The sequence below is a fragment of the Lepus europaeus genome, chromosome 13 (genome assembly GCF_033115175.1).
Source record: "Lepus europaeus isolate LE1 chromosome 13, mLepTim1.pri, whole genome shotgun sequence".
Taxonomy (NCBI): domain Eukaryota; kingdom Metazoa; phylum Chordata; class Mammalia; order Lagomorpha; family Leporidae; genus Lepus; species Lepus europaeus.
The window spans coordinates 89368276-89394903 of NC_084839.1; the positions used below are offsets into that span (position 1 = coordinate 89368276).

Genomic DNA, 26628 nt, shown 5'->3' on the forward strand with positions numbered 1-26628 from the left:
CTCTGATTTTCAAATAAATAAATAAATCTTTAAAAAAAAAACCAACCAGTGCTCTCATATGGGATACTGGCATCGCAGGCAGTGGCTTAGCCCACTGTGCTACAATGCTGGCCCTTAAGGGATATTAAGTCACAAACTTCTACCTGCAGCCAAATCTCACTACCAGGGACAGTGATGGGACAGGTCAGCTCACTCTGCACCAGCGTAGAGGCATATCTGCCCTCCTTCTCAGAGAGAGTAGGTATTTGGGACGCCCACACCTCATGTGAGAGCGCCGACGTCTGAGTTCCAGCTGTGCTCCTAACTCCAGTTTCCTGCTTATGTACACCCTGGGAGGCAGCAGGTAATGGCTGAAGTAGTTGGGTCCCTGCCATCCATGGGGGAGACCGGATTGAGTTGCAGGCTCCTGGCTTTGGCCTGGCCAGCCCCAGCTGTTGCAGGCATTTGGAAAATGAATCAGCAGATGGGTGCAAAAGCCCGGCTCTCTAGGAGCTCCTCTGGGCCTGCAGGTGGAGCAGAGCCCACTGGCTGGGTCAAGATTCCCGGGTCCTTATTGCAGGGTTAGTTGGGGTGCTCAGTGTTCATCGGTCGGTCTTTGTCATCACATCCCAAAGGTGTCTTACACTCAAGATATGAAAGAAAGGGCCAATTGCTCTTCTTTCACGGCAGGTACTTCTCTAAGGAAAAAGGCCACAGAGGCAAAAAAAGAGACTTTGCATTTAGAAACTGGCCACCTTTAACACTTTTATTTAGCATTTCCACCCTCGAGCAGGGACAGGAGGGTGGGGAGCAGGCCAGCTGCTCGTGAGCTTTCGTGATGGGGTGCCACAGAGGAGCTTCAATGCATCATCTACCCCCCCTTCCCCACTCCCAGGTGGAAGCTGGAAGCCAGGAGCATCCTCTGGGTCTCCTACATGGGTGCAGGGGCCCAAGGACTTGGGCCATCCTCTGCTGTTTTCTCGGACCTTTAGCAGGGAGCTGGATGGGGACTCGGGCAGCCAGGACATGAACCGGCACCCATATGGGATGCCAGCGGTGCAGGCGGCAGCTTTACCTGCTGTGCCACAGCGCCGGCCTCCAGATGGGGAGATTTCTAAGCAGAATTTTAGTTCCTCCTAACCACATGTGCACCCATCTCGGCCTATCTGCATTAAAAAAAAAAAAGTGAGCATGTTCAGAACACCAATGTAGCTGACCAGCCACTGACAGCGAAACTTGTGTGGGTGTGAACCACAGACCTGATCGATCAATCGATCAATCAGAAGCCTGGAACAGCAGACACCCTGCCAGCTAGGATCAAAACAGAGAAAATGAGACGGGGTGCAGGAAGGCGGCAGACATCTGTTACCCTTTGAGAGGACATAAGACCCCCCAAAGGCAATGTGATGACCAGAGCTGCTGGTCTCGCCGCAGGCCCAGAGGGCACCACTCAGGGCGCGTCGGGGGACAGCCTCCAAGGGCAGCACCAACGCCCGGCAGGGCCACGTGGCCAGCACTCGGGCTGAAGCGGCTGTTACCAAGGCAGCGTCGGCCCTCTGAGCTGCCGCTCCAGTGGTGTGGAAGGTGGGCTCACCACTCACGTGGGCTTGGAGGGCAGAACGCTGAGCAAGAGAGGGGTACTCTGAAGCCCTGAGCTCTGGTGTCGGTTCAGCGGGAAGGAGCTGGTGGGAAGGCCAGACTGGCCCCAAGAGGGCTCCGCCTGGGCAGCTGTACGGGGAGCTGAGCTGAGCTGAATCAGGCCCGAGAGGCCCAGGAGGGCGGAGGGCTGTCTATGCTCGGCCAAGAAGCAAGGGAACAGACTTGGCAAAGTCAGGAGGGGGTCGGAGCCTTCAGCGGAGGAGAGGAACGCTGGTACCACCAGGGGGTGCTGCTGTCCAGGGCCAGGAGCCACGGTGGGTGGCCATGGCCTTCCTCTGGACATACCGTGAGGTGTGCAGGAGGTTATTTTGCTGCAAGTCCCTAGTTTTTTGGCAAAACATTAGGAAAATGACCTGAAACAACCGCCACCCGACAGGCCAACCTTGAAGGTTTCTGAGAGAGAAAACACGATTTTAATGAGGACTAACTTTAAGGCCGGAAAGTCACACTTGTCATTCACACTGCTACTTTTCCAACAGGAAGGAGGTCACCAGCCAGCCTGTCGTCAGGTCTGACATGATCTCCCCGAGACGCTGCTACAACTCTACAGAGGAACGGCCGTGACGCCCCCGGCGGGCAGCCCAGGGCGGGGGCTCGGCAGCCTGCCTGTTCCTGTCCGTCACCCGGAATGGGGGGGCACCCGGGCACCTTCTCCTGGGACCGCAGCACGTGTAGGGTTTGGCACATAGTCTTAATTCTCTTTGACCTTCGCACTGAGTCAGCCAGCCGGCAGGAGCGAGGAGAGGAGGTCGAGGCTGCTGCCTATCAGAAAAGCCGGGCTCACTCCTGCCAGCCCTGGGCCCACGGGCAGAGTGCGGGCGCGAGCGCCATGGCTCAGCTCAGGGCAGCCGCCCCGTCACCCTTTCTACAGCGCTCGCCGGTGGCTGGGGCCCGCTCCTCGCTGGGGCCTGGGATTGTATTGCTGGTGATCTTGGTTACCCGACTTCTGGCCATTTAGTCCAGGATGGTGGCGTTTTCAGGAACGGGCCTGGCAGGGCACGTCCTGCTGAGATGTGTCAAGATGGCACGGATCACCCCTGCTCGTCTCTGGCCCCACAGTGGTTCCCCGGAGGTGGGTGGAGAACCCCCTGCTGCCCACCAGACTGGACAGAGACAAGCAGAGCAGTCAGGATGGGCAAAACACAGCCCAGACCCACAGCAGCTCGGCTCTCAGCCACGTCGCTTTTCAAGGCTCAGAGATGCCTCCCTTCTCAGGTGGGAATAAACCTTCACTCGCCCTCACTTCCCACAACCACATGCCTTGTGCTGAGCGAGGGGAGTGCTTGGCAGGCAGAGGGCTCCGAGATGGGCGACCCGAGAAGGGTGTCCTCTGGCCACCACTGGACGTCACAGGGACAGACAGCCGCGGAGGGAGCGTCTGCCCAGGGCACAGACTGGAGCCTGCATTGGTCTCTGTCGTTTGTACAGTCCCTTAGCTCCTCTGTCCCTCCTGAAAAGGCTTGGGGCCTTCCCCACAATCCACTGCCGGCAGACGAGGGACCCCCAACCCAACCCCCACCAGGAGAGCCAGGGTGCACACGGCACCTGACACCAAGCCGTGTTTCCTCCTGGTGGGTCTCTGACCGCCAAGGCTTGGTCTTCTGTCCCCTCTGGGGGACAGAGAAGTTTAGTGGCATCCTGACAACACTCGTGGGGAGGGGGCGTGGGGCTGGGTCCTCAGCGACCTCACGTCCAGACTCAGTGGCAGCGGCCAGGGTGAGCGTCCTGCGCCAAAGTGCTCACGGGCCCAGGGGGACCAAGGGAGTCCTCGAGGGGGCCACGAGGAGAAAGTGTCGATTCTGTGCTCGGATGTCCTGTGGGTCGGCCCCTGGTCCAACAGGGGTATCAGGATCCCCACGTCCTACACATTAGTTGAGCAGAAACTCTGGCTTCTGATACCCAAAGAGTCTGAAGTCCCCTTCGAAGCGTGCATACAGGCGCCGGATGTCTCGCTTGCTGATGCCCAGGAAGTAGTGCTCCACCTTGGTCCTGTTGTAGGCGGTGATGCCCGGTGGGATGGTCGGGTAGGACACCAGGTGGTCGATGCCGGCCTCTCTCAGGATGTACGGCGCGTCGTCCTCCAGGGTCTCATGGTGGCCCACCACGCTGTACTTGATCTCGCAGGGCGCGCACAGCTCCACGTAGGTCACCCAGTGGATGATGCGGTCCCCGAACTGCAGGTCCAGCCACCTGTGGTTCGGGTCGCCCAGGTAGCGCACGAAGTCCTCGAATTGGATGCCCCGGGTCTCCGTCCGGTTCCGCCTGTATTTCCTGATGATGCCGGGGGCTATCTCATGCCTGTACCAAGGTTCGAACCGGGGATTGTGAACAAACTTATCCTTAAACGCAGAAATAAGTCTTTCGAAGGGATCCCTTACGATAAAAAACTTGAAGTATGTTTTCAACCTAAGGGAAAGAAAAAGGGAAACAAACAAGAGGTTGGCTTGAGAGGGTGCGGAGAACGAACAGACCCATCACAGCCGCAGCTGGCGCTGTTTGCTGAGCCCTCCCCCAGGCCCAGCATCCCATGCGTGTCTTGCTGATCCTCTCCAGGATTTGTGAGGTCAGCTGCTACTGACCCATTTTACAGGTAAGGCCACAGAGGCCTGGACACTAACTGTCCAAGGCACAGTACTCGCCCTGGGTGTCACTGTGAAGACATCTGTTTCATCTGCATTTTACCTGAGTAATTCAAAATTTCAAAGCATGATGGAAAGGTCTGGCTCGAGGCAGAAAAATCCCAGGAGCAGGAACTCTGAGTTGGGAATAAACGGAGCTCAGGAAAGGACGTGCCTTTGGGGCCGGCGCTGTGGTGCAGCAGGTTAAGCCACAGCCTGTGACACCGGCACCCAGATCTGAGTGCCAGCTCAAGTCCCAGCCGCTCCGCTTCCGACCCAGCTCCTTGCTAATGTTCCTGGGGCGGCAGCAGAAGATGGCTCACGTGCATGGGGCCCAGCCCAGCTCCTGGCTTTGGGCCTGGCCTCGTCCTGCTGTTGTGGGATCTAGGGAGTGAATCAGCGAATGAAAGTTCTCTTACTGTTTCTCCCTGTCACTCTGCACTTCAAAGAAATAAATCTTTTTTTTTTTTTAAAGATGTATCTGTAAGGATACATTTCACGATTGCTAGGGGAAAGAAAAAAAGCAGTGAAGATAGAAGTGAGAGGCGGCCGGCGCCGTGGCTCAACAGGCTAATCCTCCGCCTTGCGGCGCCGGCACACCGGGTTCTAGTCCCGGTTGGGGCACCGATCCTGTCCCGGTTGCCCCTCTTCCAGGCCAGCTCTCTGATGTGGCTAGGGAGTGCAGTGGAGGATGGCCCAAGTCCTTGGGTCCTGCACCCCATGGGAGACCAGGAGAAGCACCTGGCTCCTGCCATCGGAACAGCGCGGTGCGCCGGCCGCAGCGCGCTACCGCGGCGGCCATTGGAGGGTGAACCAACGGCAAAAGGAAGACCTTTCTCTCTGTCTCTCTCTCTCACTGTCCACTCTGCCTGTCAAAAAAAAAAAAAAAAAGAAGTGAGAGGCAACGCAGGGTGCGGCTTCGGGCTCCCGCTGGGCAGGGGGGCACGAAGGGCTGCAACAGTGACGTTGATGACAGGTGGCAAGAGTGACGAGGACACGCTGTTCTCACGGCGTGCTTATTAAGCGTCAGACTGTTTTCCACGCTTTGCATATCAGAACTGAGACTCCCCAACGCCCCCTGGGGTAAGTGCTTGGAGAGGAAACAGGGCAGTCAGGAGGGTTTCTGCCAGGGGTGTGCACCAGCTGGGAGGCCTGAACTCACCGGGGCTGAACGCCAGGGAAGGCGAGCGGTTGCAGGGCAGAGGGCCAAGTTCAGCTGCGGCCCGACAGTGGGCTGCCGCTCCTGCCTTGCTACGCCTTTACCTGGTGCCCCGTGGGGCCACTTCACAGCCCATCTATTGGCCAAGGGCTCCATCCACGCTGCAGTCAGAGAGGTCGGTGGCCCTGCCTTGCCTGTGCTGGCTGCAGTGTGCATCCACCACTCCGGGGGCAGCTCCCCACGCAGCAGGCACAAGGCCTGGGTAAAAAGGGAAACACGCGGAAGGGTCTCCCTGCAGCCCCGATGCCTTGTTTACCAAGAAAACAGCCCAGGTGCTGAGGAATGATGCCCCTGGACAAAACCCACCACTCGTTTCTGCTCACAGGACTACCTAACACCCGCGTGGGCTATGTGAAGGGAAAGCAGGAACGGGATCTGAAATTCCCAGGAGGACTTGGGACTGCACCCGTGCCGCACGCTGGGGCCGGAGCTGTGGTGTTGCGGGTTAAGGCACTGCTTGGGGAGGCCTGCGCCCCATATCTCAGTGCCAGTGCGAATCCCAGCTGCTCTGCTTTCAAGATGTAGCAGATGATGGCCCAGGGACTTGGTCCTTGCCACCCACATGGGAGATGCAGATGGAGTTCCAGGCTCCTGGCTTTGGACTGGTCAAGCCTGAATGCCACTGCGCTCACTAACACAAACCAACAGACCCCAGGGGTCCTCGGAGCAAGGTGGACTAAGAGGAAGCAGAGATGGGAGCCGGGGCCCACGGGTTTCCAACAGCCCCCTTGTCTGCGGCTCTTACCGCCTCTGAATCCCCGCGTCGCTGAAGGAGGAGAGACGCGGGAGGCCGTTCTTGTCATGGTCGTGAACCACGTTCTCGGGGATCTCGTCAATGGAAGGAAAGGCTCCTGGTGGGGGAGGGGCGAACCAGAGAGAAAGGCGGTTGTCCTGCCTGGTGCGCCCATCTGTCTCCCACCTGAGCCCCCTGCTCCCCACGGGGCACACAGCAGACCCACGCCCGCTACCCAGGCTCAGGCTTCTGAATCCCAGCTGCGTCTGCGGGCAGGATGAGAGAGTGAGGAGGAGCTAAGCCCGGGGCCAGCTGGAGGAAAGATGGGAGGCCACAGGGAGGAAGGGGGCAGGAGCAGGGCGGCACCACTGGCCGTGCCACCTTTGGCAACACACCTAGACTGGGCTCCACATGGGACTGCTGCATGCAAACAGAATCCCTGAACACTGCACATCTCGCTCCGCTCTGCCAATGGGGAACTGCCAGAGGGGCGGGACTGGGGAACGCAGCGCTGACTTTTACCACCACCACGGTCAAGGTCCTCACGGCAACCCCAGGCTGAGATCCCCAGCACCACCTCCCAGGACTGTGTGGCCCTTCAGGTAACCTCGCAGTACCCAGCTTGGTGGCTGGCAAAGGTGTTCCACGCTGTGAAAATCTGACTTGGGTTATGGGAACTGTGATGCCTTTGCAATGGGAGCAGGATGGGGTGTGTGTGAGTGGGTGGGTGGGGTGGGCGTGGTCAGCACCACGTTCCTTAGGACCTGGCCAGGGCCCAACCAGCTGCATGGAACCTGGGGCTGGGCGGCCAACCTAGGGTTGGTGGCTGGGCAGGATTTCTATCGTGTTCTCAAATGGAAATAAATCCACATTTTGCTGAGGTTTTAGCTAAGCCTCTGCAAACCTTAGCATCGCCTTTGTGCTAATCCTGTCATTATGCAAAGCAGGAAGGATTCTCTCTTGGGTCATGCAAGCAGTGGCCACAGCCGCGTCTGTATTATTCACTCCTCCCCCAGATATCTAAGCCCTAGTCCAGAATTCTGTGCTGTGGGCCGCGGGTGGCTGCACAGTGAGATGAGCACTGGATGACAGAACTGGCTGTCGACCTGCACCTGTCCCCACCCAGCTGTAGCTAAGGACAACCGAGGGCAGCCACAGGACCTGGCGAGCCTGCTCCTGTTTTTACCATGCCCTGTGTGTAATTGTCTCCCACTTCTTTAAAGCATAATGCTTCCCAGCTTGGAACCTCTGTGTATACTCCTCGTTTTCCATTTGGTTTGTAACACTGTTGTGATTCCAAACAAATCCAACCATAGTACTCCAGACGCACATGACAGGTACACACGTGAGGGGGACAGGGAGAGGGGGCCCCCTTCTCTCCCACACAACCCGTGAAGAGGCCAATGGCGACCAGAGACTCTGAGGACAGCCCCAGGGGCAGCCACGGCATCTCAAAGCCTGATTTGTTGACCCAGGAATCCTGCCGCTACTGACTGATATTGAATTTAACAGACGGAGTTCATTGTTCCCTTGGCTCTAGCCAGACTGACTGGAATTTAAACAGAGAAACACAGGTGTGCCTGACAGAACGGTGAGTAATTGAAACTGCAGTGTATGCGATCACTCTTCTCTGATCTGGGTTTCTCCTGTGCAAACACCAGACTTCCCGAAGCAGGCCAAAACCTCTGACGACGGAGGCCCAGCTTCAAACAGGGCGCATCTGCTTTCCAGCCCACTGGCAAAGGATACGCGGGGGAAGGCAGAGCCCCACGTGGCAGGGCTCCCCCCTAGGCGAGGGCCTTGCTCACTGCACAGAAGGGACCTGGGCTCTGGGCAGAACCCACGACCCTAGGGATCAACACTGTGAACCTGCAGAGACAGGAAGAAGAGGCTTGGCGGCCAGGGCAGGTGCCCACTGCTGAGGCAGGGATTCTGCCGGGAAATCCAAGGTGACCTTGACCTTGACCACGATCAGAGTGTGGAGGAACTGGCACTGACCGGGCACAAATGCAACGGAGAACTGTCTGGAAGGCATCATAGTCCCTTGCGGGAGAACCCCCTCCTTTGACCCCAGCCCTGCCATCCCCTGTCCCTTCCCCAAGCAGACACTGAGACCCTCCCCCAGGCACCCACCATTGAGAACAATCAACACTTTCTTCCACTGCGTGTTGCCCACTTTGGGGGTCTGGCAGAAGAGAATCTTGTGCTTGTCACAGACGAATATCCGGTCCAGGACAAACTTGGAGACGGCGGTGTGCGAGAGGTTCCGCAGGGCCTCGTCCCTACAGGTGTTTCTGATGAGCTCCAGGCGCTGCAGGTAGACCAGGGGCTGAACGTGCATCTCCCCAGTTGGCTGCAAATGACAAGGGACCATCAGCAGGAGCCAGGACTGAGCCGGAGCGGGAGCTGCTCACCACCCACAGGTCCCTTGTCTCTCCTTTCTGCAGAGCGATGGCCACTCCGGTAGCATTTCCCAGAGCCTTCCCACTGCCCTGTCAAGTTTCAGAGATGTATTGGCACACTTGGCCAGAAGAACAGACATAACCTGGCTCATCCGACTTGCAAAAACCAAAAAATGGTGGGGGCCCACGTTGTGGCACAGTGGGTTAAGCAGCTTGCTTGCAATATCTGCACGCCAGAGCGGAGCACCAGTGTGAATCCCAGCTGCTCTACTTCAGATCCAGCTCCCTGCTAACGTGCATGGGAAAGCTGCAGACGATGGCCCAAATACCTGGGCCCCTGCCACCCACGTGGGAGATCTGGAAGAAGCTCCTGGCTTCTGGCTTCAGACCGGTACAGCCCTGGCCATTACGGCCATTTGGAGAGCGAACTAGCAGATAGGAAGAGATAGAGAGATTGCCTATCATGCTATCTTTCAAATAAATAAATAAAATCTTCAAGAAAAAAAAACATAATAAGGGAGATGAAAAAGCTCAAGTTCCAAATGCACTGGGTGTGCCTGAGACCCACAGAGAATATCCAAACATGAGAAGCCTCTGGTTAATGCTCAAACTGCAACTGCTTCGCTGGGGGCTACAACTTCTTGTGGAGTCCTGACTGCACGCGGAGGCAGCGTCAGCGGCTTGTGGAGACAACTAGTGCTATGGTTTGAACGGGATCTGCCTCGCACACTCACGCAACCATTTAGACTACAATGTCTCATGTCAATGACTGATGGAGGAAGGGCAGATACTTGATCTAATTCTGGCACCTGGTAGGTGGGGTCTTGAGATCACTGGGCACATGCCCTTGGATGGTAGCTCAGCAGAGGGTGAGGGTTGGTTATATAAGCCCATGCACTTCCTGTCTCCCTCTGCTTCCTCCCTCTGCACACTGCCACCGTCAGATGCCAGCCTCATGGGGCCACCCAACCTCAGACTGTGAACCTCCAAAACTGTAAGCCAAAATAAACATTCCTGTGTAGCTCCTCTCAGGTATCCTAGATAATGAAGAGCTGACAAACACACCTGGGAAAGCCTCACCTGAGTAGCATGTGTGGCACTGTGCATGTGTGTGTGTGTGTGTGTGCACACTCAGCTGAGGTTTCCCCGGGTGTCTGGGCACACTCACTGATGCATGTGCATGGTGGGAGGTGGGGGGAGAGCAGCACGAGACCCAAAGCTGTCAGGGCTTCTGTCCTCAGTGGTGGTCACGGTGGTGTTGTCTGCCCAGACCGGGCCCAATTCCTGGAAGCAATCTGAAGGGGCCTCTGAAAGGCAAGGCTGTTCCCTCCACGCCATTCCTTGGCCACCTCTAGCTGGGGCCCTGTTTCTCAGCTTTCTGAAATATTTCTGCTGCTGCTTTTATTTCTTCCCTCAAAGCTACACACAACTTCTTGCCAGGATTTCAAAGCAGATGATGTCTCCAAATTAAATGCATCGAATGGACCCAAATGCCTGGTCATATCATTTATTTAAAAGGCAGAGACAGACATAAGATGGACAGAGGGAGCAAGGGGGAGAGCCCCCACCTACTGGCTCACTCCCTAAATGTCTGCAATAGCTGGGGGTGGGCCAGGCCAAAGCTAGGAGCTTAGAACTCAGTCCAGGTCTCCCACATCGGTAGCAGGGGCTCAACCATTGGCGCACCACCTGCTGCCTCTGGGGTCTGCATTAGGAAGCTGAAACTGTGAGCAGAACCAGGACTTGAATCCAGGCTTTGGGTTTGGGATACAGGTGTCCCAAACAGCATCTGAACAGCTGCGCCAAACGTCCACGCCCTTTGTCATACATATATATATATATATATATATATATATATATATTTTTTTTTTTTTTTTTTTCATGTACTAGGCTCAACAATCTGTTTATGGAGCAGCTCCAATAACCTGACCGCCCAGAGAATGGGTCAGCTACAAAATGGGGGGCAGCGCCTTCTAGAACACGCCAAAACAGGACACTGGAAGCCCTGGGGTGAGGAGTTCCCACCCCACAGTCAGGCTCCCAGCTCTAACTTAGTGGATTTGCCAGGAGCAAACTCCCTGACGCTGAGGGCCTCCTCTGGCCAGGGCACTTCCTGCCTTGAGGACCCCCTGGTGGAGGAAGCATGCCTTGGGGATTCTAATGGCTGCTTCCTGAGGTGGCATGGGGAAGGTCACAGTGGATTCTCCGCAGCGTGGCTTCCACCTCTGCCTCCAGGGACCCTGTGCTGCCAGAGAACTTCACCAGGCATCCGCCTTCCTTCTGACTCTTGCTGACTTACCTGACGGTGGCTCTGGGTCTTCTCATCAACCTATTCTTTTTTTTTAAGATTTTATTTTATTTATTTATTTGAGAGGTAGAGTTACAGACAGAGAGACGGAGAGAGAGAGAGGTCTTCCATCTGCTGGTTCACTCCCAAAATGGCTGCAATGGCCAGAGCTGAGCCAATCTGAAGCCAAGAGCCAGGAGCTTCCTCTGGGTCTCCCATGTGGGTGCAGGGGCCCAAGGACTTGGGCATCTTCTACTGCTTTCCCAGGCCATAGCAGAGAACTGGATCGGAAGTGGAGCAGCCAGGACTCGAACTGGCACTCATATAGGATGCCAGTACCGCAGGCAGAGGCTTAGCCTACTACACCACAGTGCCAGCCCCTCTATTCTGACCTTTAAAAGCCCAATTCTAACCCCAGTCTTGGATGGCACACAGAGACATAACCTCCAAACAAGTTCTCTTTAGAAATCACAGAAAAGGAACAGGGGTGTGGCCCAGTGGTTAGAATGCCTGTGTCCCATACTGGAGGGCCTGGGTCCAATACCCAGTTCTTGCTCCCGAGTCCAGCTTCCTGTAAATGCAGATCCCGGGAGGCAGTGGTGATGGATCAAGGCTTCCGGCCACCTCGTGGGAATTGGACTGACTTCCTGATGATGCCACGAGCCTCTGAGGGCATTTGGGGGAGTAAACCAGTAGATGGGAGCTCTCTCTCAAATTAAAAGAAACTGCAGAAAATTTCCCATCACTTTTAAATTTTGTTTTTGTTTGAACTCAAGCACTAAATACAAAGGAAAGGCTCTGTTAGCCAACCAGCATCTTTTTCTGCTTTTTCTCTTGGCAATGGCTGAGGGTGTTTTCTGCTACCTTCCACTCAAACACTCGACTCCAGGATGCACCCAAGAAACAGTTAAAGGAAAGCCATGGACCTCACCACCCTTCTTGTGAGAAAACACGGTCTGAGTTATTGAGAGACAGAGCCTGCATTTGTTGGCTCACTCCCCAGATGCCTGTAACAGCCAGGGCTGGGCCAGGGCCTGAGCCAGGAGTGAGGAACTTAATCCAAGTCTCCCATGTGGGTGGTAGGAGACCAAGCACCTGAGCCATTACTGTCGTCTCCCAGAGTACGCACTGGCAAAAGCTGGAGTCAGACGCCTGACCCAGGACTTGAACGCAGGCACTCTGAGGTTAAGACATGGGTGTCTTAAAGACTAGGCTAAATGCCCACTCGTCTACAGAACACTCTTAATAATTCTGTGCATGGAGCAAATGTGCATGGCATGGAGTTCTATGTTTATGGTACCATGTTGGCACTCCACAAACAGTTCTGGTCTGTGGAGCATTTCAGGTTTCCGGATAGGGGATGCTCACTCAACTTGTGTCATAAAGCGGGATGCGATGTCACGTGGAAACCTGCTGCTCCCACATGCCAGGGCCGCTGCAGAGGGCCCCTGGGGTCGGCTGCCCAGCCGGTGCCCACCTTCACTTCCCCAGCCACGCGCTTGTCTTCCGGCAGCTTCCCCACTTCTGGCACGGCGGTCAGGAACAGGAGCTCGTGTTTGGCGCTGTAGCCTGCAGGAGTGAGAGGGTGAAGCATCTTGTTGAGAACAGGCACACAGATGGGGGAGGAGGGACAGAGGCCCCACACCAGATCCGCACAGACGCCCGGCTGGCTTCCGACCAAGGTGCAGCAGCGGCCACTTGGCGGGGGATCTGGGGCAGCTGGACACTTAGAGACCAAAGACATGAACCCTTACCTAAACCTCACACCCTATGAAAGCATGGACTCAAAGCGGGCCACAGACACAAATGTAAAACCTGAAGCTTCAAACAGGACACGTGGGACACTCTATGGAGACACTGATAAACTCAACTTCAGTAACAACAAGCACTGTGGCTCTGCAGAGCCTGTTTGAAGAGGAAGAAAACAAACTACAGACTGCGAGAAAATATTTACAAACCACGCGTCTGACCGAGGCCTGGACAACACAAAGAACGCTCAGAATTCAAGTGAGAATACCAAACAAGCCGGTCAGAAAACAGGCAAGAATTCAAGTGAGAATTCCAAACAAGCCGGTCAGAAAACGGGCAAGACAGGCACATACTCTTCTCTGAAGAAGATCTAAAAGGAGGTTCCCCATCATTAGCCATGAGACAGATGCAAAGTAAAACCACAATGAGAGGAGCCAGAGTTGTGGTGCAGTGGGTTATACCGCCGCCTGCAGTCCCGGCTGGCTGCTTCCAGCCCAGCCCCCTGCTAACGTGCCTGGGAAAGCAGTGGGGAGACCCGGATGGAGTTTTAGGCTGCTGGCTTTGGCCTAAGTCCAGCCCTGGCTGTTGTGGCCATTTGGGGAGCGAACCAGTGCATGGAAGAGCTCTCGCTGTCTCTCCCGCTCTGTCACTCTACCTTTCAAATAAATAAATATAATAATACATAAAAAAAAACCTCACAATGAGATATCACTCAATAATGCAAGCACGTAACTGCCATAGGCAGACATGGATGTCAGAAACATGAAAACTTACATTTATGCAAAAATTTGTACACATGTTTTTTTAGGAGCTTCATATATAATAGCTCCCATACGTCAGTCTGCCTTCACCAGGTGAACGGGTGACAAACAATGGTATTCCTGCGGAATATGGCACAGCAAACCATCTGTGTAAGCATCACGTTGGGTCAATCTCCTAGGAGTGAAGCTAAGTGAAAGGAAGCCAGTCCTAAAAGGCCACATACTAAATACGTGACAGTTTTGCAATGACAAGATTCGGGAGAGGGGAGCAGTTTAGTGGTGGCTAAGGGCTGGGGTGGGGTGGGGACGTGGGTATGGCTACAGAGGGCACAGCTGGGGCCTCCTAATGACCAAGCTGTCCTGTGCCGACTGCCTCGGGGTCGGCATCCTGTTGTGCACCTGCATCGCAGTCCTCTGAGGCATTACCCACGGGGAAGACTGGGTCAAGGGGGCCATGGGAGCATCTGTTGTTATTTCTTGCAACTGTACGCAACGCCACGATGCTCTCGGAACGAACAGAGGCCATCAGCAGCCAGGTTAGTGTTTATACACCAGCCAGAAAAGTCATGGGAGCCACGCTCACACGGCGGGCGGGCGGGGCGGGGGGGGGTCTCACAAGGTGCCTGTTCTGGGTAATTGGTGACGGCACCTGCCTTGGGCAGAAACTCTGAGGTAGGATTTGATGGTCATCATCTCTTTTTGCTACCAAAATTTTGCTACCAAAATTTTGCAAAGTCTACTCCATAAATAGGAGGTAAAGAAGCTATCCAATAGAAGCACAAAACCCAATCATATGAAGGCATATTTCATCTTTTTGTACATCAAAAGCCACGTCTCGGGGGTCCCTGTGCTTTGCTGACCAGTCTGGAGCTCTCCGGGGTGTGGCTGGAGCTCTCTGGGGTGTGGCAGGTCCCTTCAGTTGCCTGGGATAAATCCAGAAAACTGCCAGTGCAATATTTCTAGCATGCCTCCTAAGGGCCACCGACGGGGCCCCTGCCCTACAAAACCAAGAAACGGTGATCAACTGCCTTGGGCGGAGGGGTCAGGTCCATTAAAGACCTCTGGTGTCTCCCCAGAGCCGCCCGGCCCCTGCAGGGAACCTGTTGCTGCACTGACCCTGCACGTCCCAGCCCCTGCCCCTGGCGGGGACGCTGTCAACACAGGAAATGTGTCTGCTCTGTGCAAAAGACACTGAGGCTGGGGGAGGCAGATGACAGGAGCGCGAAGTGCAGCTGGCAACTCTGAGACTGAACTGATTGCCCTGCGTGCATCCTCACCTGGAGGCCTACGTTCAAGAAGGAGGAGTTACCAAAGTCCCTGGGTAGGTAAGAAGCCCTGTACATAAAGGGTCCTCCTTCCATGGCACTGCCGGGCCCTTCAAACACGTGGCCCCCGGCGTGCAGCACCTGCAGGCACCCAGGCACGCTGGGCAGCTGTGCCTGGGCCTCTCACGATGACACGATGCGGACAGGACCCCAAACCGGAGCCCGCCGGACACCCTGAAGCAACTTCCAGCCTGTGACGGAGGCACCCGGGAAGAACCGGCTGCCCGGTTCTACCTCCCCTCTCGCACTTCTGTGGCGTGGAGGTTCTGGACGCCACACACAGATGTGGTTCTGGGAGAGGGACCACCTGGGCACGCACCTGCGAACAACGAGCTACCTACCATCTGGGTCTTTAAAGGTCAAGGTGATGAACTTGCTGGCCACCATGAACATGAAGATCACCCAAAAGCAAGCGGCCAACAGAAGCCACTGCTGGTGCATGTTGTCGAGCGTCAGCCCTTCAACGATTCCTCCTGGAAGACACAAGCAGGACGCCCTTGATGTGTGCAGGGACGTAAACAGGCTTACTGTTTAAAAACAAATTGAGAGAGACAGAGAGAGAGAGAGAGAGAGAGAGAGAGAGAGAGAGAGAGAGAGATCTCCTTTCCACTGGCATACACCCCCAAATGCCTGCAGCAGGTGGGGCTAAGCGAGGACAAAGCTGGGAGCCAGGTACTCAATCCGGGTCCCCCAGGTAGATGACAGGAATCCCACTGCTCGAGCCATTTCTGCCTCCGGGTGTCTGAATGGGCAGGAAGTCACTGGACCCACACCCAGCCATTGTGACGTGGGCGCAAGCATCCCAACTGGTGGTGGGACTCTTCAGCCAAATGCCCATCCCTAACTTATTTTTTGATTCCATTTTTCTATGAACATTTTTGAAATGCCCTTGTACAAATATTTAAAAAAAAAAAACTTTCCATTGCTGCTATAATTAGTTGACTTGGCATTTAAAAGTTCACCTTTTTTTTAAAAAAAAAGATTCATTTATTTATTTGAAAGGCAGAGAGATGGAGAGAAGGAGACTCACCTGGAGGGGTGGGAAAGGGAGGAGGGGGCGGTATCTTCCATCTGCTGGTTCACTCCTCAAAAAACCTAACAGCCAGGGCTGGGCCAGGCTGGAACCGGGAGCCCAGAACTCCATCTGGGTTTCCCACATGGGTGGCAGGGGCCTAATGTCTTGGGCCGCCTTCCGCTGCTTTCCCAGGCACATTAGCAGGGAGCTGGAGTGGAAGCAGAGCAGCTGGGACTCGAATGGATGCTCATAGAGGATTCTGGTGTCACAAGTGGCAGCTTTCTGTGCCCCAATGCCAACCCCTAAAATCTCCTATTCAATTAACAACCTAAAAGACTCTTTACATGATTAGGTTGTACGTGTAGCACCCTAACGGACGGAGGCGGCAGAAAGGAGAGGGGAGGATGCCACCTCTGTTTCTAGAGCCTGGGCTAAGAGTTTGCTTCATGGCTTTGCCTCCAGACCCTGCTTGGCCAGGACTGATGTCACTGGGGACCTGGAAGTAGGTCAGCAGGAGGCCTACCAGACACATGCCCAACGTGTTTTCTGGAGTCCCCAAGTACACTTGCCAAACAAAAGGTAAATTTCAGTTAAATAAGAAAAAATTACTTTCCTATTAATACATCCCAAATGTTGTATGGGATATCCTTATGCTATAAATACTATTTGTCATTTTCTGAATTTCGAATTTAGCCCCTTGTCCTATAGGTTATCCCATGACAGTGCCCATAAGAGGCTTGCCAAATTCCCCTCCGCCTGCCTGAAGTCGCTGTCCTGCTCCCTCCCCCCGCCACTCCTTGTCAAAGGCCACGCATCACCAAGTGGAGAGGCTGTGTTGCTCACAAGCCCTGTGACCCAGCAGGTCACCGGACAGCTCTAAGCCTCATCCCAGGTGGTCACGAGGACTGAATGAGTGGACGTGGGTGTGGGTATGAGGACCAGCACCTGGTCTGCAGGGAACCGAGGCTGACCAGCCCCTCGGCACCCATGGTGAATTTCTGGTTTAACCTATGTCATCAGAAATGACCCAAAACTGCAAGATCTGCCCTAAGAAGGGAGGAAAGAAACAACAGATGAGATGTCTCACTTCCTTCTAGAAACAAGCAATGCTTAGACTGTGCCCAGAGGACCCAGGACCCCACAATCCCAAGTCCACAGAACTGCTCTGGGATGGTGACATTCGGAGGTGCCGTCCCAGTGGCCAAGGAAACCCCAGCTGCAGGCCTTTCCTTATTATTATTTTTAAAGATTAATCGATTGATTTGAAAGGCAGAGTATCAGAGGGGGAGTGGGGAGGGTAGACCTTGGAGACAGAGAGATCTTCCATCCATTGATTCACTCCCCAAACACTTAAAACAGCAAGAGCTGGTCCCGGCTAAAGTCAAGAACTCCATCCTGGTCTCCCACATGGGTGGCAGGGGCCCAAGCACTTCAGCCATCATCCGCTGCCCCCCTGGGAGCACTAGAGGAAAGCTGGGTCTGAAGCAGAGTGGCCGGGACTTGAACCGGTGCTCTGATATGGGTGCCAGTGGCGCAAGCAGCGGCCTAACCTACAGTGCTACAATGTGGGCCTCTCAGTAGGCCTTTTCTGAAGAGGAGCCAAGGGTCAGTGTGGGCTGAGGAGCGAGCGCAGAGTAGAGACAAGTCCAGAGCAGGCAGCGTGCGGTCTGAACACAGAGTGGCCAGGGCTTGCAGCTCACACTCTCCTGAGATGCACACAGAGGACAAGGGACACGGACAAGGGAGCCGCCGGGGCCAGCCTTGCTTATGCAGGCAGATGTGCGCACTCTGCAGAGCAGATGGCACGGGGGCTTCGGGGCCCTGCTGACTCTGCCTGCTCTGCTCATGCCCTGTGTATCTCCAGGTGTCCTGGCCCCAGGCCAGCTCTCAGGAGGTTTTTATAAGTTTGGAATCTACTCTCTCCAGGATGGTCTCAATTGGAGGCCATCCACTGAGCTCACCTCTAGGTGATGGAGGAGGATGCTGAATGCACAGCTTGCCTGAAAACGAAGGGCACCTCACCCGCTCTCCAGGAAGCCAGGTGGCTCAGCTGGGCCGGATGACAAGTGAGAGCTACAGGACCCCGGAGAGCCTGCTCCACATTCTATCGGAGGTTGGGAGCTCGCAGCAGCTTCTACCCAGCTGGGGCCCGGGGGCAGCCTGTGCTCCTCTCCCTCTCCCCAGCAGAGGGCCCCGGTGTTGTTAACTGTTAGGACAAAGCAGCCACCTGCACACCCACCAGCACAGTCCTCAACAACCACACAACTCGCAATCCATCACCCAACACAGCCTTCCAGACGGGAACTTCATTTTCTAAAAAGCTCAACGTGCAACATGACCTCTGTAAACTGAACTGAGCCGCCCAGAATGTACCTCCCCCTCCCAGGCAGGCCACTGCAGGGGTTGGAGAAGGGTCTGCAAAGCCCCCACCCCTTCACAGATTGCCTGTGGCCTCCGGCCCCTGGGCGGGCACCCAGGACATATGGGAACTTCCACGGGGGCTGTGGAACTGGAAAGCTTCACACATACGACCCCCGGCGCCTGCCAAGACTGCTCTCTGGGGAAGAGCATTAGCTGCGGGTCCCTTGCAGTGCCCGGAGGGCAGGCGTCCTGGCCAAGCCGTCGTCTGCCAGTGACCCCACATCACCGGACCTTGGCCCGTGTCCTACCCTGACCAGCAGAGCCTGAATGCATTTGCTGTCCACTGTCTGCTTCCCCTGGAGAAGGGGAACTTGAGCTAATCAGTACCCCAAGCACCGGGACTAGGGCGTGCACCAAGGCCCAGACGGTGCCTGGCCAACAGTCATTAGTTGCTTGATGACATCAGCCCAGCAACTTGCCAGGAAAACTCAGGAGAGCTGGGGAGACTTCAGAAGGCAATTCGTCCAACCCTCTCCCCGAGTGTTTCCAAACTTCCTAAAGTCCCCGTATAGCCTCAAAATATTTCTCCAATCTCCACCTGAGCCTGGGAGTGGCTACCTATCTAATAAGCACGACCTGAGACTGGCAAACCACCAAAGGCCGCTGGGACTTCAGCACGCGAGCATCTGAAGACACAGGACTCAGAATACACTGACCACTGGGTGAAGAAGCCATGTTGGAGGCCAAAAAGATTTCCTTTAAAATTCCAAATAAAACTCTAAGCTGAAAGGTAGGACAATGATACAAAGCTTACAACGTCAAGATGTATCAGGAAACAGAAAAGGCCACTATAGGACTGAGCACACCCACCTGCTTGTTAAAAAGCACTGCTATGTGCCTGTGTCCCAAAGTGTATACACGCAAACACACACAAACATATGTAATGCACAGAATAAAATCTTGAGATTACACAGAGGTCTTTTTTTTACTTTATGTAATTTTGCATCTTCAAAAAATGTTTGCAGTATGCATGTATACCTTCTATAATAAAACCCAATAAAACAGAAAAATGCCTCCTACATACACGGACCCTGGTGTTTCTATTTCCGCAGTTAAACTTCTTCTACCCTACTACTAAGCAAAGCTTGGCACTTCACATGGTGTGGGAAAGGATGGCAAATACTTTTCTAGCCAGGAAAGAAAATGCAGTGAGCTGGCAGTCGGTATTTGAATAGTCAGTAAATACAGCTTCGTATTTATTAGCTTTTATTTAATTTTCAAAAGCAATTAAAGCATAATGTACAGAAAATAAAGCAGCCAGCCTTCCTTGCCTGGGGGTTCTGCACCCACGGATTCAATCGACCTTAGGCAGAAAACAATGAGGCTGTGCTGAACAGCCTCGTATTCCCTACACGGTATGGTGTAACAACTGTTGACCCAGCCGCGCGGTGGGTATTATAAGTACTGGAGAGATGGATAAAGTACGTGGGGGGTAGCACAGGTTACAAGTGACCACTGTGCCATTTTTTGAGATGTGAGCGTCCTTGGAGTCTGGTATCCACCCGGGGTCCTGGAACCACTTCCCCAAGGACACCAAAGGAATACTGTGTTACGAACACCTGCTTACAGACACCCCACTGCCGTGGTTTTGCTGGACTTGATTTTTACAAGGGAAATAAAGTGTGACGAACACGGCTGGCAGCCCCCCGAGCCCTCCCGTGTCTCTGCATTGGCCAGCTCCTCCGACAGAAGCAGCAGCAGGCGGTCTAGGAGGGTGATCTTCCCGGCCCAGGGAAAGGCTGCGCAGCCCGCGGAGTGGGGGGAGGCGAGTCTGCCCAAGGCCTGCCGGGAGACACGGCAGCATAGTCGGCTGCCGCCACAGACCAGCTGGGAGGGCCCAGGCGAGACGCCCAAGAGCTAAGCACTTGTTCCCCGTCACTGTGGAAAATTCACAAATTACAGTGAAAAGCTGCCAAGATAAGCCTGGTTAAAAACTCGGATATATGGAACTTGTTCTCTAAGTTCATGTATTACGTGAACCGACCAGAAGCCTGGTCCTCCTGCAGAACACCCTTCTCTGGGGGAGCGATTACCAAGGAGGTTTAAAACACACGGCCTAGAAACACAAGTAGGTGTCTACTTGCATGTAGGTGTAAGGACGAAACAACCTGAAAATTACTCATCAAATGCACCATGAAAAGGTTTATTCATTCATCCAATAAATTAGGTGTCAGGGATAAGGGATGTTAAGAGCAAGTCCAACTCAAACACATACACACATGCACATACACACACATACATGCACACACACAGAGTTTTTGTCCTTTCCAGGCATGTACCCTTCCAGAGACCCACATGACTCAGAGAATCTGTCAGAAATGGTATGAGAGGGATACGATGCCATGAGAAGCACATACAAGGAGACAGGACCTGGAGTACGGCTGCCTATGGAGCAGAAGGGGTAGGGCTCCAGGCAGAGGGAGCAGGCCCCTGCGTAGCACAAGGAGGGCCCTTGTGGCTGACAATTCCAGGGCACAGTCAGAGCAGATGCAGGCCAGACGGCACGGGGTCTCTGAACAGAACTTAGCCTTTTCCTCGCTAACAATGGAAACTCACAGAAGAGAGTTTTAAAGGAGCAGGGAGATGTTGTGATCTGATTTAAATTCTCAGACAGTCTGTCCGGCAGCAGGGTCAAAGATGCAAAGTGTCCCTTTGATAAGTGCCCAGTCTCGGGTCATTCTCATTCAGGGACGGGGGGTGGGGGTGGGGGGGTGGTGTATTCTTCTTAAATGTCTTATGTATTTCAAAGGCAGAGAGACAGAGAAAGATCTCCCACCTGCTGGCTCACTGCCCAAGTGCTCAACACAGCCAGCCTGGGACCAGGCCGAAGCCAGGAGCCCAGAACACCATCCAGGTCTCCCAGAGGGTTTGTGGAGGTCTAAGTTCTCGAGCCACCACCTGCTGCTGCTTCCCGGGGTGCACATTAGTAGGAAGCCGGGATGGAAGGTGGAGCCAGGACTTGAACCCGTGCACTCTGATGTGAGATGAGGGGATCCCAAGTGCGGGTTTAAGCACTGTTCCAAATGCCCACCCTGAAGAGGAAGTGTCCCAAGAGGCACAGCAAACCCGCACCAGGGCTTTGAGGAGGCCCGCAGCGTGGTGCATTCCACTCACCAACGCATGGCCGCTCTGAGACTACCAGCACTCTGAATCCTGGCGACTACCTGGTGCTGTCTCACTTCCTGTCCAGTGCTTGGTTCCGAGCCCTGGCTGTCCAGTAGAATCACCTGGGGAGCTCTGGAGCAGCACATCAACACCCTGGGCTCCGAGAACACCCCAGCCAGGACCACACAAAACTCTGCAGGAGGCACCGGGGCAGGTCTTTAAGGCTTTGCCCAGGATGCTAAGGAGCAGCCCACACTGAGAGCCAGCACTGGGGCTGGTCCAGGCCCCAGGCAGTTGCAAAGTTTCGTGCCCATGGGAAAATGCAGAGTCTGGGCATTCAGCACAATGGCTTCCTTCCATTTTAAGAAGGAAAACTGGGGGCCGGCGCTGTGGTATAGCTGGTAAAGCCGCCGCCTGCAGTGCAGGCATCCCATGGGGTGCCGGTTCTAGTCCCAGCTAGTCTTCCAGTCTAGCTCTCTGCTCTGGCCTGGGAAAGCAGAAGAAGATAGCCCAGTCCTTGGGCCTCTGTATCCATGTGGGAGACCTGGAAGAAGCTCCTGGCTTCTGGTTTCGGATCGGCGCAGTTCTGGCCTTTGTGGTCAATTGGGGAGTGAACCAGCAGACGGAAGACCTCTCTCTCTCTCTCTCTCTCTCTCTCTCTCCTTCTCTTTCTGTGTAACTCTGCCTTTCAAATAAATAAGTAAATAAATAAATCTTAAAAAAAAAAAGGAAATCTGGCAGCAAATATGTGGTTAACCAGGGTCTACTGACGCAATGAACTGCATGATTCTGGATACACAGCTTCCAGAGGCACAGTTAGACCTGGCCCTTCCCCCACTGCCCTCATTTCACCCAGAGAACTGAACTCTAGGATGAGGGTGTATCTGACCTTGGAAGAAACCACGCTCCTCTGCCCCATTTTCAAACAGAAAGGTGGCTCACTAGGCTAATCCTCCACCTGCGGCGCCGGCAACCCGGGTTCTAGTCCCGGTTGGGGCACTGGATTCTGTCCCGGATGCCCCTCTTCCAGGCCAGCTCTCTGCTGTGGCCCGGGAAGGCAGAGGAGGATGGCCCAAGTGCTTGGGCCCTGCACCCGCATGGGAGACCAGGAGGAGCGGCCATTTGGGGGGTGAACCAACGGAAGGAAGACCTTTCTCTCTGTTTCTCTCTCTCACTAACTCTGCCTTTCAAAAAAAAAAAAAAAAAAAAAGGCATTCCAAGTCCACCTAGCTCCAGATCCTCCATGCCTGCCCCACTGTGTGCACCTTGTCCTTGAACACGGACATTCTCCATGGGGCCTGCCTCCCATCCCAGGAGGACACCACCAAGGCTCACGATTTCTGTCTGCCAGGGGCCCCGGCCTGACATGCCTGGTCCTCCCTCCAGGGTGTAGCTGAGGGCCACAGGTCTCCCTACAGCCATGGGCCAGTGGCCTTTACAAAGCCTGACCCTTCCTGTAATCACCTCCTATTTGTTTGAGAAGCCCAGATGACATGCAGGTGCCCCTCGCAGCCAATGGCGTCGCGAACCTGATGTGTCTGCGGCCCCTCTGATCACGGGGCAGGCCCTGAGCAGAGCCCCGCAGCTCCCAGCAGCGCCACGTCCATCTTCAGAGCTTTCCCAAGGCCAGGCATGACACAGGATTTTTACATATGGAGATACTGGGATCTGACAGCAAGCCAGAGGGCTGGGCTCTTTGCAAACCAATGAGGCAGAACCGGTGGTTAATTACGGGGAAAGCAGGGTCTGGGGAAACAAGGCCACATCTGAATCCAAAGAAGCCCTAACTGTATCTCCTCCCATCCCCGCCCTCACAGAACAGAAAGCAGCACACGCGTGACAAACAATGGGAATGGTACTGGTACCATCTTTTGATGCAAATTCTCCCTCCTCTGCATTCGGAACCAGACGCTGGCAAATCCATCCTGCTCAGCTGCCGGGATCTTTCATCAGAGGCACAACGCCCTTAGAATTGTGAAGTTGGAGCCCCATTTTCACGGGCAAATCGCGTCTCAGAGGCGCTGACAAGTCCTGCAGTAAACAAGCCTTTTCCCAGCAGTCATTCACTCACTCACCAGGCTGCACCAGTCCCTGGGGACACAGCAGACCCCACCCCACCCCCACCCCCACTCGGCTTTTGGGGTGTCTTGTTCCAACAGGGGCAGTCAGGCCATCAACAGAGCAATGACTGTACCTGATCAGGTCCTGTGACAAGTGCTACTGGTACTCATAAACGGAAGAGGGACCAAGGGCAGGGTCTGAGGGAGGGGATCACATTGAGGAGAGGTAAAACAGACCAAGGTAGGGAGCAGAGCCCTGGGCAAGGACCCTGGGCTGGGCCCTAAATTCCAGCAGTGGCAGGAGGTCAGCGTCCCGGCTCACCGCACAGTCAGCAGGAGGGGCAGTGGCTCAGGTGAAGAGCCCTGACAATGGCCCTTTGCTGGGATGATACTGCAGGGTCCCTGTCCCCATCTCTCTCTCACATGCACACACACACCCTAGGGACCACACGTCCAGTGTTCAGCTTTTCAAACACATCCACGCACTGAAGGAAACATCACAAAAACACCTGGGGATGCACAAGGAACTGGACACCCTGGGAAGACCACAGGGGAGGAGGAAGTAGATGGCCAGGGGCTGCAGCCACAGGGACATCTTCCCCACTGACCCTGGGATGCTTCTTGCAGGACGCAGTCTCTAAAGTTATAAAATTACAAACTTCCTAAAGCTAAGTATGGCATGCAAATGGACGGCACGTCACGGAGGTTTTAAAATTCAGAGTAAGGGCTTTTCTCAAATTAAGCTCAGAAAGCTCCTCTGTGTCTCTGCTACTGTCCTTATGAACAACCAGCTAGCAGGATACAAACCCTCCCATCTCTGTCCAGTGAGAACATCACTGGCTGGGGCAGAGTCTCACGAGGAGCAGTAACAACACACAGCACAGACACAGACACAGTGGCACAGGTTCACTGCAGGCCAGACAGGGCCTCTGCAGGTACTGGCTACCTCACCCTAGCCTGACAGTGTGCTCCTACTGTGTCGAAGGAAACAGCTGTAGGTACTGCATCCACACTTCTACTCAAAGAGATGTAGGTTCCCTAAAGTCTCTGTAGGGTACGAGCAAGAAAGGGGGCAGTAAGATCGCTGAATGGCACGGATCACAGATACCTGGGGAGTTCACTTCCTCTACCCACCTTCCAAGGTCGGGGATCACATTTCCTTGCTGTATGGGCCTGCAGTTTCCCCGGTCCTCTCCACACTGTATGGGATAATTGAAAAAAGCAGTAAGCATCATTACAGTTATCAGATCAACCTACTTAACACAGCCTGGGTATACTTGGGCATTAGTTAGTCACTCTGGTTACCCAAGTATATTTTGCATAGCAGGTCTCACGGAAGTGGATTATCTCTGGATTTCTTAGTCAACCAATGAATTCTCTAAATGTACCAAGAGCTAGTTGCCCGAAAGACTTCCAAGTAACTAAGTACAACAACAACAACAAAAAGACATGTTTTTGCAGCAAAATTCTAAATCTACTTCTTTCAAATGTTCAGAGTCTAGACAAATGTCATTGAATGAATGAACTGGCAACCAGCCAAACTCATGAAATCAGAGATTCCCGACTTAACAGTTAGCCTGTAGGAAGAAACATACAGCTCATCTAACACACAACATAGCCCAAGCTGCCTGGGACCCAGGTCGTGCAGTCTAGCCGGGTCTCTTCCAAAATCCCAACGCTAACATGAAAAGCCACCTCACGCTATGGAGGTTACAAGCTTATATTTTACATACCTGCATCCAGATCCTTCCAGACCTAGAAAAGAACACGGACTCCTGGTGTTTGCAAGCTGTAAGGTGTGCATCTCTGCCATTCCTGTGTCTGACTCTCTCCCTCCTCCAACATTAGAAGACGATCTGAATACTACTGCGAACTGCCCAGAACACTTTGCTAGTTCTTTCCTTTGTTCAGGCTTTTGCAAGAGCTCCAAGAATCTTTCTCTCAGGTATTTCTTTGAAACTATTCTTCAGAGTCAACAGGAGAAATGGAAAAGGTTCCAATTCTGAGCCAAGATGGGCTGTGCCCTAATTATAATTTCTCTCTTTTGCGTCTTTTTTTATTTGTTTGTTTTTAAAAACCAGTCGCTGAAAAGAGTGAAGAAGGAGGTGTTTGGTGACCAGCGAGCCCGGGGCTGCACTGAGCTGTCCAATTGCTTAGTCTGGCATTTAAAAGTGACCAATGCACTAACCCAGCTCCTGATGGCTCAAAGCCCCAGCCGCGGGCTGCTCCAGACGGCCAGCCTTTTCTACGAGGCTTGCCAGAAACCTGGCTGCCCGGCTTTCTATGCTGCCCAGCCCTTTCCTGCGCGGAGCGGTCTTGGACAACAAAGACGACCGCTTTCTGGAAAACCCTGGCTCCTCTTCCCAGCCAGGCAGCGAGCAACGTCTGCCTCAACCCCCGACTTCGGACGGGTCTCCGGACCGTGGCCGCCGGGGGCGGCGAGCGCGCTCTGCAGCCCCCCCGCCTCTGGCTGGGCGCGGGCACCCGGGGAAGGTGGCACAGGCTCCTCCGGCCCAGCCCCCTCTCCCTGCGCGTCCCCTGGACCCACAGGGAACATTTGCCTTCCCCTAACCGCTTGCCAATGACAGATGCAAATTCGCGGCCCCGGAGGCCAGAAGTAAATGACAGAGTGCCCAAGAATCAGGAATCACGCCGCCTGGTTGCATAATGAAGGACGGAGGCTCCAGCCGCGAATCCCACCGGGATGCTGCTCGCCGGGAAAAACCGGTTCGCTCGTTTTTTTTTTCCATCCACCCCGCGGTGAGGCTAGCGGCCCCCCGGAGCAAGGAAACCACCCCCACCCACCGCACCCCTCCGTCCCCTGACGGTCCCGGAGCTCACCCTCCGCACAGCCGGCGCTCGGCCCGCTTCTCCGACTCCGCACACGGCCCTGCGGCCGCAGCTCGCCTGGGCCTCGCCCGGCCTGCGGGGGAGCGCGCGGGGCCCCCGCGTCGCCGCAGCGCGGGAGACCCGCCCCGCCCCGCCCCGCCGAGGCCCCCGCGCCGCCACCGGCGGCCCTCCGCGCCGCGGCCCGCCCGGCCCGGGAGGTGGCGGCGCCGCCGGAAGGCGGAAGCGGGGCGCGCGAAGCCGGCTCTGGGGGGCGAGGCCGCCGCGCTCCTGCCCGGCCGTGCGCGCCGCTGGCCCGCGCGCGTCCCCCGCGCCCCTGCGCGCCTGTACGCGCGCCTCGCGGGGCCGCGGGGAAGCGGCGGGGGGGCCGTGGTCGGGGGGTGTGGGGCGGGGGTTCCCCCAGGACCCCGGGGCCGCCCTGCGTGGCCTTGGAAACTGGCTGGGTCCC

General features: G+C 55.0%; 1 protein-coding gene across 2 annotated transcripts; it reads right to left on the bottom strand.

The window, feature by feature from the left end:
- Positions 1-29: 29 nt before the first annotated feature.
- On the bottom strand, positions 30-26254 carry CHST10 (carbohydrate sulfotransferase 10). 2 transcript variants are annotated; one of them, XM_062209956.1, is made up of 7 exons: positions 26175-26254; positions 24468-24532; positions 15074-15205; positions 12375-12466; positions 8342-8561; positions 6221-6326; positions 30-4044 (listed from the first exon to the last, which is right to left on the bottom strand). In XM_062209956.1, the coding sequence occupies exons 3-7, from the start codon at positions 15171-15173 to the stop codon at positions 3507-3509; spliced, it is 1056 nt and encodes a 351-aa protein (XP_062065940.1). In that variant the 5' UTR covers positions 15174-15205; positions 24468-24532; positions 26175-26254; the 3' UTR covers positions 30-3506. The 2 variants fall into 2 exon arrangements, with proteins under 2 accessions (XP_062065940.1, XP_062065941.1); XM_062209957.1 differs by lacking the exon at positions 26175-26254 and adding an exon at positions 25067-25386.
- Positions 26255-26628: the final 374 nt, after the last annotated feature.

Excerpts from the sequence above, each read along its gene's own strand:
- CHST10 (XM_062209956.1), bottom strand. The coding sequence starts at position 15,173 with ATGCACCAGCAGTGGCTTCTGTTGGCCGCTTGCTTTTGGGTGATCTTC. Across the intron at positions 12,467-15,073 it reads GACCTTTAAAGACCCAGATG|GCTACAGCGCCAAACACGAG; the intron begins GTAGGTAGCTCG and ends TCACTCCTGCAG. Across the intron at positions 6,327-8,341 it reads AGTGTTGATTGTTCTCAATG|GAGCCTTTCCTTCCATTGAC; the intron begins GTGGGTGCCTGG and ends CTCCCCCACCAG.